The sequence below is a fragment of the Triturus cristatus genome, chromosome 2_1 (genome assembly GCF_964204655.1).
Source record: "Triturus cristatus chromosome 2_1, aTriCri1.1, whole genome shotgun sequence".
Classification (NCBI taxonomy): domain Eukaryota; kingdom Metazoa; phylum Chordata; class Amphibia; order Caudata; family Salamandridae; genus Triturus; species Triturus cristatus.
In genome coordinates, this window is record NC_140581.1 from 693,531,673 (window position 1) to 693,549,412 (window position 17,740).

General features: G+C 46.6%; 1 protein-coding gene across 6 annotated transcripts in view; it reads right to left on the reverse strand.

Moving 5' to 3' along the window:
- The window catches only part of YTHDC2 (YTH N6-methyladenosine RNA binding protein C2), a 1,174,422-nt gene that overhangs the window by 10,260 nt on the left and 1,146,422 nt on the right, over positions 1-17,740 (reverse strand). For 3 of the 6 annotated variants that reach the window (XM_085632632.1, XM_085632630.1, XM_085632634.1), the window contains exon 30: positions 13,480-13,572. In XM_085632632.1, the coding sequence (XP_085488758.1) occupies positions 13,492-13,572 (81 nt within the window). In that variant the 3' untranslated portion in view covers positions 13,480-13,491. Of the gene's footprint in view, positions 1-13,479; positions 13,591-17,740 lie in introns of all 6 variants that reach the window. The other 3 variants (XM_085632631.1, XM_085632629.1, XM_085632628.1) reach the window with 1 other exon arrangement.

Sequence of the window (17,740 nt, forward strand, 5' to 3'; positions counted from 1 at the left end):
AAGTCAAATGGCATCAACTGTCGCCGCTCAATCTGCACGCATGGAGGTGGAGGCTGGACAGGTTCGGGTGGAGGACCGTCCCCTGTTGCTGCGACAGAAGGTCCTCCTGAAGAGGCAGTCGTATCGGGGGATCGATGGACATACTGAGTAGCTCGGGATACCAGTACCTTCGTGCCCAATCCGGAGCCACCAAGATGACTTGGGCCCGGTCGTGCCTGATCTTCTTCAGCACTTTGGGCAGAAGTGGTATAGGCAGAAAGGTGTACAACAGACCGCAACTCCACTCGCGATGAAAAGCGTCTCCGAGCGAGTGCAGCCTTGGAAATTCCAACGCGCAGAACTGCTGACATTGCGCGTTCTCTTCGGTGGCGAATAGATCCAACCAAGGCTGTCCCCACTGCAGAAAGAGACCTTGCGCCACGTCCGAGTTCAGACGCCATTCGTGATCCATCATGCACCGGCGGCTGAGTTCGTCTGCTCTGGCGTTCAGAGAGCCCGCCAGATGTTGAACCACCAGGGTGATGCCCTGATGTTCCAGCCATGTCCAGAGGCGCAGAGCCTCCTGACAAAGGGTCCACAACCCCACCCCGCCCTGTTTGTTGCAACACCACATGGCGGTGGTGTTGTCCATGCACACCTGCACGACACTTCCCCGGACAGAGGGAAGGAAGGCTTTTAGTGCAAGTCGGATCGCCCTCAGCTCCAATAGGTTGATATGGAGCCGAGTCTCCGCCGGAGACCAGAGTCCTCTGATCTCCGCCTCTCCCATATGGCCCACCCATCCCAGGAGGGACGCATCCGTCACTACGACATGCTCCGGTTGGGGTAGGGAGAGGGATCTGCCGCTGACCCAATCGTGATTCGTGAGCCACCACTGCAGCTGGTTCGCAGTGCCCTCCGAGATCAAGACATGGTCGGACAGGTTGCCTCGATGCTGGGCCCACTGAAACTTCAGGTCCCACTGCAGAGCCCGCATCCGCCACCTGGCGTGAGGTACCAACAGGATGCAGGAGGCCATCAGCCCCAGAAGCCGCAGCACCAACCTGACCGAAACCCAGGACAGAGGCCGGAAGATGGAAATCAGGGCCTGAATGTCCCGGACCCGCTGTTCCGGCGGATAGACCTGGAACTGCGCCGAATCGAGAACCGCCCCAATGAAAAGGAGCTTCTGGGAGGGACTCAGGTGCGACTTCGGCACATTGATGGATAACCCCAGCGAGTGCAGAAGGTCGGCCGTAGTCTAGAGGTGGGATACGACTTGCTGGGGCGAGCCCGCCTTCAACAGCCAGTCGTCGAGATAGGGGAAGACTGGAACCCCTGATCGGCGCAGATGAGCTGCGACCACCGCCATCACTTTCGTGAACACCCGGTGGGCACTGGTGAGGCCGAAGGGGAGCACGGTGAACTGAAAGTGCTCCTGACCCACCGTGAACCGCAGGTAACGCCGGTGGGCCGGCAGCACGGCGATGTGGAAATAAGCGTCCTGCAAGTCCAACGCTACCATCCAGTCTCCAGGGTCTAGGGCAGCCAGAACCTGAGCTAAAGTGAGCATCTTGAACCGGTCCTTCCGGAGGAAGGAGTTCACGCTCCTGAGGTCCAAGATCGGGCGTAGGCCCCCTTTGCCCTTCTTGGGAATCAGAAAGTAGTGGGAATAACAACCACGACCTACTTCTGGACCAGGAACGCGCTCGACGGCCTCTTTGGCCAAGAGGGCTGAAACTTCCTCTCGTAGAAGATGCAAATGATCCCCCGACATACGGTGGTTCAGCGGCGGCATGGCTGGAGGGGTCGTCTCGAAGGGGAAGGAGTAGCCCCTTCGGACGATTTGCAGCACCCACCTGTCCGACGTGATGGAGCGCCAGTGGAGCAGGTGATGGCGAACTCTGCCGTCCACTGGCGTTGAATGGGCCTGAAAGCTCGGACTAGGAGGGCTTTGAGGCGGATGCTGCCGGGGTGGATGTGGACTGACCGGCACGTTGACCTCCAGTACCGCCTCGGCAGAATCCACGTCCGCGACCGCGTGCAGGTTCGTTCTGCGGCCGGTGGCTAGGCGGACGTGAGGAGGCGCCCCTTCCTTGGCCACGAAAGGGACGAAAGGCAGAAGTTTGCGGCCGCGGGGCCGAAAGACCCAAGGACTTGGCCGTGGCCCGGGAGTCCTTGTACCGAACCAGCGCACTGTCCGCCTTCTCACCAAAAAGGCGAGTGCCATCAAAGGGCATGTCCATGAGGGAACTCTGGACATCCCCCGAAAATGACGTGGACCTCAGCCAGGCGTGACGCCGAAGCGCCAACGTGGTTGAAATCGCCCGACCCAGCGACAAGTCCACACCGTATGGCATGCCGTGCTGCATCTCGACCGTCAGCAAGTGCTTGAGTGAGTCGTGCCCAAGCCTCCACCGGGCACAAGGGCAGCACGTCCTCCACCGTATCCCACAGAGAGTGGGAATAACGGTCCAAAAGGCAAGCGGTATTTAAAGACCGCAGCCCCAAACTCAGGGACGAGAACAGTTACTTGCCAAACTGTTCCAACCTCTTGGATTCCCGATCCGGAGGAGCGGACGGGAAGGAGGATTGGGAGGTTGAGGCCTGGATAACCAGACTCTCGGGGGTGGGGTGTTGGGAGAGGAAACTGGGGTTGCCCGGAGCAGGGCGGTGGCGCCGGGCAACGTTCCGGTCCACAGGAGGAACTGTGGAGGGCTTGGACCAAGTGCCCTGCAGAACGTCTATGAGGGCCTCATTAAACTGCAGCAGAGGCTCAGTGGAGCTTGCTGTCGGTTGAAGGACCTCTGTGAGGACGTTGGTCCTCACGGCCACAGCAGGCAACTCCAGCCCTAGGGCTTCTGCCGCCTTGCGCAGCACCACTGAAAAGGCTGCACCCTCCTCCGAGGCCACAGTCGGAGGAGAGATGAAACCAGCGTCCGGGGAGGTATCCAGACCGCTGGCATCCCCCAGTTCGTCTGCCCAGTCCTGTGAAAGTTGACCCTGGAGGGCCATAGGGTCCTCAGACCCCTCCCAGTCGCCCCCGTCATCCGATTCCTGATAAACAGGAGGAACGATCGGAGCCGGACGGTAGATGAAACAGTCATCCATCGACGTCGGGTGCGGCACCGGATGGCGCCGTGCCAGCGTCGGGTCCGGACAGGGGCTAAACCGGGGAACGGCGGCGTCCGGAGACGGCGCCGGAGGTGGAACCGGTGTCGGCGCCGGCGGAGGAGGCGTCGTGGGGCCGACCAGCGCCGACCGAGATCCAGGCCTGGATCCCACGGGGACCTGCAGCGTCGGGGCCGGAGCCGTCGACGGCGCCGGGGCCGGAGCCGCCGGCACGCAAGGTCGCCCAGTCGAACCTGCGGGGCCCGAAGGCGCGCCTACAGGCGTCGACGGCGAAGCCAGGCCCCTCATTGCTGAGAGGAAGGCACTGACCTCCGCCGGAGTCACGTCAGTCCCAGGGACCAGTGGGTATGGGGACGTACGCGGCTCCTGCGGCTCCGACGGCGCCACGGGGGTGGGACCACCCTGACCCTCAGCCGAGTCGCGCGAGGGGAGTTGTAGTAAATACACTTATAAAACTGAATTGAAAAAAGTACTTTATTGATATGCTCAACCGGACGTCTCCTCTCGTCTGGCTCTCTCCATCAGAATAACGACATCCTTAACTGACACATTACTTTCTATAAAAACAACTTCGTTAACCGACACCATACGCTCGAGGTAATGCCCTCGAGCCTGCACATTTAAAGAAACACAACTCTTATGCACATTCAAGCTCTGCCTTGTCCTCGTGAAACCGAATCTCTAAACACGCGGACAAAGCAGAGCTAACGCGCGACACTACACATCTCCTCCCTTACACAAAACATTAACTTAGTCACATACATAATCTTGTAAAGCTACAGGTGGTTTGGTAATTCTTTTAGGCCTAACCAAAACCCCTTCCAACTTTGAAGACTTATGTTTGACATCATCCAACTTGACATCACCATGTTGAGAAGGATCATTAACACTTTTACCAGGTATAGTGGATTGAGCATTCAAACTAGGTTTGGGAGGGTTACATAATGCAACTCTCTCCAAATTCCAACACTTTCCATCCTCCAAAACAATTGCATTTTTCTTTAAGGAAATGATGCGTTGGGGTGGAAAAAATTTGCTAAACCCCTTCTTGGTAAAACCTGGTTTCTTGATCCTAACCCACTGTCCAATATTTATGTTTACATCTTTAGTTCCATGTTTGTTATCATAAAATCTTTTATATTCATCATGTTTAGTGGACAAGTTATTTTTTATCTCCTTTGATGACCAAATCACATCCTCTGAGTTTTTAACCCAACCGGGACACCATTTACCCCTTGGTTTTCTTCCCCTCATCAGCTCAAAAGGAGAAAACTTGGTTGATTCGGTAACAGCAACTCTGTATGCCCATAAAGTTTTGAAAATTTGAATTTCCCATGGGATACTATTTTGGCAAGCTAGTTGTATGGCACCTTTTAAAACCCTGTTATACCTTTCAACTAAACCATTACCACTCGGGTTGTACAAGGACGTGGTTCTATGAGTGATACCGCAATTTGTTAAATAGTTAGTCATGGTTTCCGAAGTAAACTGCACCCCATTATCACTAATAATGTTAACTGGAGTGCCTTCAGATGTAAACACTTCGTCAAAGAATGCACTTACAGATTCCGTATCAACTTTTTTGATTATCTTGAGGACAGGCCACTTAGAAAAAACATCCATTATGGAAATTATGAATTTACTAGAATCACCAATAGGACCCATGATGTCCACTGCAATACTTTCCCAAGGTACACTGGGACAATAAAAATCACTCAATGGTGGTCTAAGAGTTTTAAGAGATTTATCAGCATTGGAACATAAACTACAATCTCTTATTAATCTTTCCACAGAAATGTCCAAACCTGGCCACCAGAACTTGTTTTTAACAATACACTTTGTCTTGTTAATTCCCAAATGTCCTTCGTGACATAACGTTAAAATTGTCTCGCCCCTCATTAACATACCATCAACACAAGACAAATCATTCCTGACTTCCCAGAAAGGTTTGATATCACTTGCTTCCGGCTTGCGCAGCCAGCCACCAATGACTAATTTCAAAACCTCATTCAAACATCCATCATTGGCACAAGCCTCTTCCCATTCACTTTTATTTAATGCCTCCTTACGATGATCCCAAATTAATGCCACTTGCTCATTATCCATCAGTTCATCGCTATTTTCAATTAACTGGACCGGCAATCTTGACAAAAAATCAGCTACAGCATTTTTTTTTCCTGGTAAGTATTCCACCTTGTACAAAAAATCTATGAGTCTCATTGAGATGCGAGCTAGCCTAGAAGACACATTAATCATACCCACATTTTGTAAGACTTTAACTAAGGGTTTGTGGTCGCACTTGATGGTAACATCACTACCCCATATGAAAGTACGAAAATGCTCTAAGGCCCAAACACACGCAAGAGCTTCCCTTTCGATTACAGCATAACGAGTTTCAGCAGGAGACAATGACCTAGAAGCATACGCCACTATGTGTTCTGAACCATATTTATCCATCTGTGAAAAAACTGCGCCGATCCCAGTCCCACTAGCATCTGTGGTGATTATATTTTTTGCCTTTGGATCAAAACCTTGGAGTGCAGGAGCAGAAACTATGGCATTTTTTACGTCATTAAACTCCTCTTGACATACATCACTCCAAAAAAATGCACTATTAGACTTAAGGAGATCTCTAATATGAGAAGTTCTGCATGAGAAATTTTTTACAAACTTTGAGAAAAACTCAACTAACCCCAAAAAAGATTTGACTTCGTCTTTGTTCTTTGGACTGGGGGCATCAGAAATTGCAGAAACTAATTTAGTTTTTGGGCGAATACCAGAAGCGCTAATTTCATGACCCAAGTAAGTTACTACATTTGAGGCAAAATTACATTTTGAAGGTTCAATGGTTAACCCAAATTTTTTCAACAGAGACATGACATGCAATAGTCTTGCTTTGTGCTCTTGGCTGTCCTTGCCCATTATCAAGATATCGTCCTGAAAAATAAGAACATAGTTCAAATGCCCGAAAATTTTAAACATCAGTCGCTGAAAAACAGCCGCCGCAGAGGCGAGCCCAAAAGGCATCCTTGTGTATTGAAAGCATCCAATGTGAGATATAAAAGATGTTAAGTGTTTGCAAGAATCAGCCAAAGGAATCTGATGGTACGCTTGGGATAAGTCAATTGTTGAAAAAACAGTCATTCCTTTACATTTGGTGATCATTTCATTAATTTTAGGGAGAGGAAATTGATCAACCAAAATATTGTCATTCAGATGTCTCAAGTCAATGCATAACCTGAGACTACCATTGGATTTCCTGGCTGCGACCAATGGAGAAACCCATAATGAAGCTTCAACTGGTTCAATAACTTTTTTTTTCATTAAGTACTCAAGTTCCTTCAGTACTTCATCTCTCACAGAAAAAGGCACATTGCGTAATTGATTAATTTTAGGACACGCATCAGGTTTGAGACGAATAAGATGTTCAAACCCTTCAATTTTTCCTAACTTGCCTGAACATACTTCTGGGAATTTACTATAAAGAACTTCCTTCAAGGATTCCCCTTCATTTACTACGAGGACTTGTTCAATTCCATTAGGATCAAGTATTATGTCAAGTTTTCTTTGGTCCTTCCAACCCAAAACAGAAGGACCTTTTTTTGATACATAAAGTTTGCATAAAGCATTTCTGCTTTTGAATCTAAATACTAATTCACGGTATCCTACTAAATCTATAGGCTCACCATTGTAACTTAGAGGTGTAATGTCAGGAGTATTTAATCCAGGACCAAGCTTCATGATAAATTTATCTGACCATACAGATTCATTTACAATGGTAAAAGGGGACCCCGAGTCAGCAGCTATGTCAATATTAACACCTCCTAAAGAGATGTGACACATGGGTTTGCTAGAATCATTATCATCAATTATATTGAGAACTGCATTACTCAAATATTTTGCAGAATCATCATCACTATCTTCATTGTTAGAAGAAACATACCCTTCCTCAATACATTTGACTTGTTGATTTTTAAAACTAGTGGCATGACATACTTTGCTGAAATGACCCATCTTTTTACAGATAGAGCATCTCTGTTTAATAGCAGGGCAGCTTTTATCATTGGCTAAATGGTTCTTACTATCACAACGATAACATTTGTATACTTTGTCTTTCTTAACTGAACCAATTCTGTTTTTTACTGTGAACTTTGGAGTCCAAGAGCGATGTCGTCTCTTGGACTTCTTGGAGTGCTTCGACTTACCCGAAGACCCCGACGAGCGATGACGATGGCTGCGGCTCCGCGATCGGTCCTTGGACCTCCTCCTGGACCAGGATCTAGAGCGGCGCGGAGCCGAGTGCCGAAGCTTGAGAAGCTTACGGGACCGCTCCCGCCTAGCTTTCGACGTCAAGGCCTGGCAATCGAGGCACTACTCCGCATCATGGTCGGCACCCAGGCAATAAAGGCACCGGCGATGGTGATCCGTCACCGACATCAGGCGATGACAGGCGTCACAGACCTTGAAACCAGGCATCCTACCGGCACCAGAGTCGAGTCGATAGACCAAAAGAAGTCAAAAAAGTTAGTCAAAAAATGACTAGGGGTAAGCTCTTCCCGGATCGGCGCTTACTGGCGCGGAAAAAAGAAGAACTGACGTCAGCGCGCGAGGGCGGTGTCTAAGTCCTCCGACGATGTCATTCCGGCGCACGACGCCGACGACGGAGGCGGAGCCGCAGACGCCTACCGACGCGCAAGGGGTATTGCTACAAAAATCTTTCCGGATCAAGCCCGACACCTGGGGATATTCTAAGGTGAGGAATCTAACTAACGTGTTCCTTTCAGATCTATAGATCATAACAGGCAGTGTAGTTTCTGAAATCTTTAAGAAGGATAGTTACATTTTCTGCATTTAAAAGAGAATACCTGGAAAAACATTTCTCAGACAAATGTAAATTATATGTCAGGACCGGAGGCAAGGATTATGCTGTTCTTAGTTCACTTTTATTCAACAACATCCTAGTTAACAACAACATTACAAAACCTAATTTCCAATGAACCACTGGGAAAAATCCACAGGCAGGCCATTTATCATATTCCCCTGCAGACTCTCTTGCCTCCTCCTTCTTCACTGCTCCAGCAGCCAACAGTTAAATGCTTGCTTGTTCATACTTGTCCTTGGTATTGGCGCCAGCGAGCCTCCAGGGCCAGCACGCAGTGGTTTTCCATCTGCCAGGGGGCATGTGCCTCCATTAGCACTCGTCTCTAGATGCGTACATGGGTCTTCGCCTTGGCTGGTAGAAGCGTGTCACAGGGACTTCCTTTTGAGCCCGCTTCAACACAGCTGACCGCGGAGTGCTGGATTGATTGCTCAACTGCCTGGAACATTAATCCCCATATTTGTGCAAACACGCACATGATCCCAAAAGTTGACTTTGATGCCTTTGCAAGGCTTAAAAAAGCCTTTATGAGCCAGGCTCTATCCCCTCCCCTCCCTCCAACACCATCGGGAGCCTTAACAGGACTCAACCCAGGGAGAGTGACAACCCTCCCCCACTTCACCAGGCCTTGGTGCCTGTCTGCAGGTACTTCTGGGGAAGGGAGGGGGGGTCCAGGGTCATGGAGGCTTGACCCCCCTTCCCTCCTCAGTTGGAATTCTGTGACAAAGAATCTGACATGCTAGATCCGGATGATCTATTACACCCTCGCTCCTCTGAGCGGGCCCAAGTGGGAAATGTTGCCACGTATGGCAGGCAGACCCCTGGACAAGGAAGTCCACAGCCATCTGTGGGTGGAGTGCCACCATCCGTCGTTGGAAGGTAAAGTGGCACGGACACCCAATATAGACCCTAGACAAATATGCGAGGGACCTCAAGAAAGGGACTGACTGCTTTTGGCGGTCATGTCAAGATAAGCTTATGAATGTCACCAGACTATTGACTAAAATTCTTGACATGGCCGAGGTCGCCAAGGCATCGGGGACCCTGATGTCCTCAAAGGTCCTTTCAGGTTGTGCCCAGAGGGCAATAATTTTCCTTGGAAATGCCAACTGCGCCATCTCTACTGAGTGGCGCAGGTCTCTGCTCATTAAGATAGACCCAAAGCTAGGGGATTTGATGACCTCAGAGGTGGGTCAGGTAGTGCAGAGGGCTCTTTGGAGACCCCTTCATAAAAACTCAGTAAGTTCGTGTCCACCTTCAGTTCACTGGATGAAGCCCAGTCCTCTATCAAAAGAGTTTTCACCCCACAAGTTTTTACCTGGTCTGGCCGGGGCAAGGGGCGCTCGGTCAGCCACGCTCAGTTTCATGCCTCTAGAGGTCAGGGCTCCAAATGGGGGCCAATGGCAGGATGCATCCAGGTTTGAGAGTTTCTACACCACCAGAAATTACCCTCGCCACCGCAGTGTTGGAGGCGGTGTCTGAGGGAACAACAATTCCTCCACAGTCCATTGTGAGTATGCATCTTCTCTCCCAAGAATGTCTGGGGGGCAGACTAGCGGGTTTCGTTCCCAACTGGAGGGCGGTGACTTCAGATTCTTGGGTCCTTCGGACCATTCAAGGCTTCCACATTGAATTCTACGGTTCTCCCTTTCAACCTGCTCCTCTGCCATCCCTGGTCTTCTCCAAAGCGGAGGTCACGCTCATAGACCTAGAGATAGTGGAATTTCTCTCCTAAGTAGCTACCTTTCCATCGATGGTCCACTCCATGGGCTTCCTCAGCATCCTATTTCTGTTGGAGAAGATGATGGGGCCAACTTTCCGTTTTCAACCTATGGGTATTCAATGAGTGGCTGGTTTACCACCTCTTTAAAATGGAAGGGATCCATCTACTTCAGGATCTACTGAGACCCAACAACTGGCTAGTACATTGGACCTTAAGGATGCTTACTTGACGATCCCGATCTACCAGCCACATAATTGGTTTCTCCAATTTCAATGGAGATCCCACACTTTCGAGTTCACAACTCTCCCTTTTGGTTTATCCTCTGTACCATGTTTTTTTCTGACAAGTTTGCAAAACGGTTAGTGGAGCATCTCAGGGCCAGGGGTTTCCGCTTGATCGTCTATCTCATTGACATCCTTCTCATGGATCGATATCCCCGAACACTGTTGGACCACCTGCGCCATATGGTCGAAAGTCTTCAGTCCCTAGGGTGTATTATCAATGGGAAAAAGTCCACTTTAACCCCATTTCAGACCCTGAAATTCTTGGGTTTCGTGGTAGACTCGATCAAGTCTACGAGTCTTCCCTCCAGGAAAATGTCCTACATTTATCGAGATATTCACAGAACCCTGATCAGACCTACTAAATCGCTCAGACAACTCGAGAGAATAGTGGGCTCTTGTCCTTGTCCATAAAAGCCATATTCCCAGGACCTCTGCACTACCGTGCTCTCCAGTGTCTGAAGTCATTGCATCTTCGAAGAGGGATCACAAACTCGCAGAGGGTGGCAAAAGATGAACTCCTTTGGTGGCTCTCCCATTTGGAGACCTGCAACAGGGGAGCTATTTTCAGTTCCCAACCAGACCTAATAATAGAATTGGATGCCAGCGATACTGGTTGGGAAGCAAGATGTGGGGATTTCACCAGTGGCAGCTGGTCCGCTTCTGAACAGTTCTTGAATATCAATTGCCTCGAGTTGTTGCTGGGCTCCTTTGCAGTGAAATGCTGGGTCAAAGACAAAGCGCAATGTTGCGTCTGCTTGAAGATGGACAACTTAGTGGAGGTAGGGTATATCAACCACTTGGGAGGAACGAGATCCAAAGCTCTCTCGTACCTACCTCCGATCTTCTGGGAATATTATCTCCAGAATCACATCTTGATGACAGCAGAACATTTTCTGGGCTCAGCCATCCAGGTGGCAGACTGGAAGTCTTGCAAACTAAGAGATGTGAGTCTCTGAAGACTCGAATGAAGAGTTTTCTAAGCCCTGTCGAACAGGTGGGGTCTCTTCAGAGTAGACCGTCTGTATTACAAATTTCTCCAGCATTACAACTGGAGGCTGGGCCCTCATGCAGTAGCGGCAGAAGCTTTTTCTGCAGGACTGGACAACGAAAGCGGCGTATGCGTTTCCTCTGTTCTCCATGATCATGAGGCTGGTGGCTCAGGTTCAAAGGCAACAGGCGGTGCTAGTGGTGATAACCCCAATTTGGAAATCTGAAGTCTGGTTTCCAGATCTGATAGAAATTTCTTGGGATTCTCCAATCCCTTTCCTCGGTTCTCAGACTCTTCTCAAGGATCCTTCCGGGAAACCTAACCACCTGGTACTAGAGGGATACTGCAGCTTATAGCATGTAGGATTGTCGAACAAGATGGTAGATCTCAGGTCTTTCAGGAGAGGGTGCGCACCTCCTTTCCAGAGCACGGGCAGGAAATACCATAAAGCAATACAGATCGTCCGGGTCTCGTTAGATGGGTTGGTGTCAGCAGAGACATCTGGATCCCGTGTGGACCGACATTGTCCACATCATGAACTTTTTGATTTCTCTGGCCTCGGTGGGAAAACCATATTGCTCGGTCAATACCTTTCATTCAGCAATATTGACAGGTTACCCTCCCTTTGCTGGTCATCCTGAAGGGTGAACAGCCATTGGTCCACAAACTGCTCAGAAGCATTTGGTTGTCCTTACCCAAGGAATCTAGAAATACAGTCCTCTGGGATGTCAAATGAGTGTTAAATCTGTTTCTATATTGGCCAAGCAACCGTTATCTTTCTCGGAAGAAAAAATCAGCAAAACTGGTGACCTTGCTAGGCCTCATTTCCTGTCTGCAAGTGTTTGACATCAGGGCTTTGTGTATTAAGGGAAGAACCTTGACTCCAGAAGGGGTTACTTTCCATATATCTAGGAGAACCAAATGTAACTCCCAAGTTGTTGCATATCCGGCCTTTGCGGATTCCCCCAGCTGTGTGTGGTTCAGTGTCTGAAAGGCTATGACTAAATATATACGCCCACTGGGTGAAAGTCAACTCCTTATTGCCATTAAGAAGCATGGTAGGTAAGATGGGCTATGCAGGAGGATGGTATTGAAACCAACGTATTTGGTGCTCATTCTACCAGAGAGGCTGTGGCCTCTGAAGCATTTGCCCTTGGGGCAAATCTGGAGGATATCCTCAACGTCGCAGACTGGCCCTCTGATTCAACTTTTAAGAGATTTTATTTGAAAGCAGTCTCCTCGATTGTAGCTCTGGTGGTGGATAAGCTTTAAACTAGCATAATTCTCACCTCCGGTCCTGATATAGAATGAAAAATTTCCTAGTTATCATAACAGAACGTTTCAATTTTATTAAGGAAACAGAGGCAAGGATATGCCCATCCAACGCTTGACTATTTTCGCCCCACCCTTTCGAGGAATTGGCTTTTGACGTTAAGAGTAGGTATTTATTTATTCCACTCTAATTTGGTTTATGCTATGGCAGTGGTTTACTATAATGATGATCATTGGTTATTTTTTATGTCTCAAATTGAAATTTGCCATTATTTTATTCTTTTCATAATTTCTTGAAGTTTAATGGGCACGTGTTAGTTTCAGGAGCAGAGTTGTCTAAACAAGACTGAAGTGCAGCATCCTCTGCTTTGTCATAGGAAAAAAAGGCGACAAGTGAGTCTACAGGGGGATATGATGAGGCCTGCCTGCGTATTGGTTGGACTGAAATTCCTTTTTTCCTTGTGCTTCATGGGAAATGAAGTTTTGTTATTGTGTAGTTAACATGGATGCTGTTGAGTAAAAGTGAAGAAAGAGCAGCATAATCCAATGCAGTTTTAAAAATCATTTAAAACGTAGCCAAGGTTTCTGCACATGGGCAGAGATTTTATACTACTTATGACTACTGACGAAAAGCTGTTTTCAGAAGATTAGAGAAGTGGATTTGTTCATTCATTGCCAGCAGAGAAGAAATAACAGAGGCCTGGCAATATTATTTGTATTACATGAGCACGGTCAATGGAAAAAGAAATACTGATGAAATTCAAATATAAAACCAGAAATATGCTCAAAATATTTTAATATCACTTGGGCAAAGTACGAAGGCACAGGTCAGTTTTATTGATATACTATTCTGATATTTGATCACATATACTATTCTGATATTTGATCACACTGATCCTGTTTGCTGTGGCATGACAGGTTTATTGGTCAACTGGAGACATAAGCAGTTACTGAAGAGCATACAGTATATTTTAAATACTAAGTAGACTTTGTGGGTGTTTTACAAGGTAGCCTATCATCTACATGACACCGGTTTCCATTCCATAGCAACTGTACGTTTGCTTTTTATTTTGCCTTTATCTTTGCCCTTTAATGCCTCAGGCTGGTACACAGCTACAAGGGAGGATTCAAACAAGACGCAAGAAGGCCAGAAAACATTTCTTAAAATCTAAAATGTATGTGCACACACAATCATTAATTGCTAATAATACATGTAACGTACCTTGAGTGAGTGTCAATGAGGTACACTCTTATCTACGACTGGAATGCGATCCCAGAGCAGTAGTAACTGTTCTCCAACCTGTGGTTCTAACTCCTGAAAAAGATGCGAGCACTTAAAAGGAAGCAAAACAAGAAAAAGTTGCACTAGAACATACGGTATAAAATAATGTACACTGCATTGAGGAAAAGAGTGAATCATACTACGAGAGGATGACTGTAAGACATTTAGGATGGAGGAATTGTTCGGTATATAGTGGTACTTCTTTTATTAGCATAACTATCTTTCCCTGAACTGTATTCATACATTATCATTATGGTTTTAAGAAAAAAATAGGAAAAGTTACTAAGAAAACCTGTAAAATGACCACTCACTGGTTTGCTCTAAGATAAAAGCACAATATGAGTCACTTAATAAGAGAGAATAAATTACCACAATACATCTTGAAATGTCATTTATGAAGTAGTTTCATCGTCATTAGTTTATTTACATCACAATTTGGTTTGCAGTGAAACACTTTAGCACAGCAAGCGTCCGTGCTGCTAGCTACAAGGCTACAACATGCACCACTCAAGACCAGGCCTACGCTTACCTCACCCTCAAAGTCGTGAATTCTCAACGAAGAGCCCAAGAGAAGGAACGGAGCTGCTGCTTTCATTTTAAAACGTTGACTGCCGAGTAGTGACTTTTTTTTTGACAACAGACTTTATTGGCATTTTAAGGACACCGGGGAACTCGTCCCCATACATAGTACCAAAACGGATATCGGAAGAGTGAGAATTGGTATCCCTGTTCAGCACCCCCCCTGGTCTGCGGAACATCAGACGAGTAGTGACGTTTTTAATCACTTTTATAAATAGACAACAAATGAACCTGGAGCAGGCACAATTTGTCTTTAGTTCTCATATAACTTACACTTGAAAATATTTCCGAGACAATGTAAAGGTTTATGAACTAGAGTCCCAAAACAGGAATATTTAATAGATGTATTATCATCAAATGGTTTTAAATGTAGGTAATAAACGATGGCTAACCTAAAGTACTGTTACAATTTACATGTAACATTAGCCAGAGCAAGGGACAGACCAGTGACTTTGGAAAATCAAATGCTGTACTTTTTACCCTACAAGTAACTTATCTTCATTTTGGAGGATGGATAAAAGCAGTAGAGTGAGTGTTTATCGAGAGAGTTGCAGGGCGGCTGACTGATAAGTCAACGCGATGCATTTCAAGAAGGTAGCTGCTGCCCTCCCAGCCTAGATTTGTGATGTTGATACCAACTACTCTAAAGACCATCTTCTTTCACAAGTGCAATGTCCAAATAACCTAACAGGCAAGGTGACACTATGAATTAGAGCATCATATTGTTGCCTTTGAATATACATGAGTCTGAACCTCCCCCTCTATAATTCCTTTTACCATCTTGGATACTACATATACGGTATGAAGCACAAGGTAAAGTGAGTGGATTGCTTTGAAGGCATACAAGACTGACTTTGGTGTAATCTTGTTTTACTCCCACGGCAAGAGTCCACAAACAGGGCTTGATGTCCTTTTCACTAGCCCCATCTGCCATGCTTGAGTGAAGATTTCGTACAAAGCAGCACTAAAAAAGGGAGGACATGGAAAGGGAACAGACTAGACACTTGGGAGTCATGGCAATGTAAGCTTAAACGTCAGGAGCCTGCAGTGAGGGCCACTGTCCTTGGTCATACATGAACATGGGACAGAGAGCCTCCCTTAAATGTTTGGGCTGAAAGTCTCCGTAGCCTTGAGGTCAAAGTGAGTATGGATCCGGATTGATCTTCCTGAGATGATACTAGGCATGGCTAGTGGTTCTATGAGGCAAATTACAGCAGCACACTTAAGGTGGTACTAAGTGGAGGTGAAAAACTATTGAAAAAAGTCAAGAAAATGGCAATTTTTCAGCATATGGGTAGTGATCCAGCTGTCATGGATCAGTTTTGCCGCAAGAGCTGAAAATCATTCTACTGTTCCCAGTGCCACAGGACTGACAGCCCTACACTCAGTGGCCAGAGAAAAGATCAGGTTTGGTGGACAGCGCAAACTTTTACAGGGGCTGTTGTGTGCCAACTAGTGAAGGTTGCCGTAAATATGGATTAACAATTCTAGGGCAACTACTGAAATGATATGGAGTAGTGAGCAATTAACAGCTCTACACTAACAAATGGGAAATTGTGCTAGTACACAATCATAATGCTCCCTGTAACTGAGAATCAAACATGAATTTTATTGCACCGTTCCAGTGAAGAAACATTTGCAATGTTTCTGCAATCCAGCCGAAGGCATGATCTCACTAGTGGGGACAAATAAAGATCTAGACCAAAAGAGACCATTGTTTTTTACCAGTTTTGTGCAGATGAAAAAAAGGATTGGATAATCACATCTTGCAACAAACTGGGTTATCAGTTGAGAGTGTAAGTACCCACCTCAAGTAATAATCACAAACCTTTTCAGGCTGAACCACTAACGTCACTAAATAAATCTGAGCTCAACCACTGGGAGCAATGGCGCAGAGCAGACAGGCTAAACTTTTGCATGCAGTACTAAAACAGTAATATGGTTGAAATGCAAAGCAATAAAAATCCTAATACCTTCTCCCAAAAAGATTTAGAAAAGTAGAGTAAATGGAATAAACAAAATGACCCCAAAATGACAAAAAGTCCAATAAGGTGATATGGCTTTTTAGTGTTTTGAGTAGAAACAGCGCCAAGAAGTACAAAGTGCCAATTATGGTCGCAGTACAACAATGTGAAGCTAATCGTGGTGGAGCAAGGGTCGGATACACTGACCAAGTTTGTCCAAGTTTCACTATTTTACTTTCTGACTTTAGCCCTTTTAGTGCTAATCCACCACAGGAATACACCTCTAAAGCATCCCCAACCTTCCAGGTCCTCAAGGGAGGCATTTCCAGACTCATGGGGTGGCAGGAAGAGGCCTAACAGGAGGGTCCAGTCCACGTGCACTTGCTACTGGTCAGGTGAACACTTGCTGGAGAAGGTTTTTTCTGTAACTTATTGTGTTCCCTGTAGCTCTAAGAGGAGGTCAGCATTATGACTCTTGGAATTCACCTTTGTCATGGGTACAAGGGAGAGATAGAGTGAGAGAGAGAGAGACAGAGACAGAGAGAGACAGAGAGAGAGACAGAGACAGAGAGAGAGAGAGACAGAGAGAGAGACAGAGAGAGAGAGAGAGAGAGAGTGTCCATTCCTCCAGGGCTCTTCTCGGGTTGCAGACCGTAGGTACAGTCCTCTTCTGATCTATCTCAGGTGCAGGACTTTTCTGAAGTGGGTGCCTGAAGGTGCAACATTTAGGCTTGGAACGAGTTAGTGGAATGGCCGCTGGGGACACCCTAACCAGTTGAGTAAAGGTTCCCAGAGCTAACCCTACCCACTTTGGGCATTTTCACACTAACCTTGGCCTCCGAGGGCTGTTGCGTGTGTGTGTGGGAAGTGTCTTCCTGCATCCAGCACACACCTTCAATCAGTTTTAGACAGTCCCTGAATCCACAACAAAGTCAGACACCAGTCTGATAAAATGTAGATTTTCCACAGCCTTGGTGGGCTGAAAATCTGGATTTTATTAAGGACACGGAGGCATATATTATGCAATAAATCCTTTATTGCTACCACTCAGCAGCAACAAGAAAACTAAAACCATGTTCTTAGAATAAATAATTCAGAATCTCTAAGAACATTCCAATAATAACAAAACTCCACTACATCAACACATCTCCCTTCTTGTCTTGCCTGCGAAAAGAGTAAAAAACTTTAAACATTCCATATGTTCAGTCTTAAAACTTGAAACAGATCCAACAAAACGATATCTTCTTCTTACTTTGCCCAAACGTAGAGATGAGATATGTCCGTGATCTTCCAAATTCAAACATCTTAATTCTGACCTGCATAAATACAAGATAATCATCAGGGATGGGAAGAGGAGCCTCCGTGTCCTTAATACATTTTCAGCCCACCAAGGCTGTGGAAAATCTACATTTTATGGCACAACACGGAGGCCAACATTATGCAAGTTTAAAGCATATTAACAATACATTGAGCTGCACTCTCAATTGGTTTAAAATAAAATCTTCTAAACACACAACCAGATGACCAATCTGCACATTTTAAGATGTCTTGTAAACTTCCTCCTAAAAAACGTGCCTTTGAAGCAGCTGCACCTCTCACCGAGTGTGCACCAAACATACTTATATCAACACCTGCTTTCTCCATTATACATTTCACCC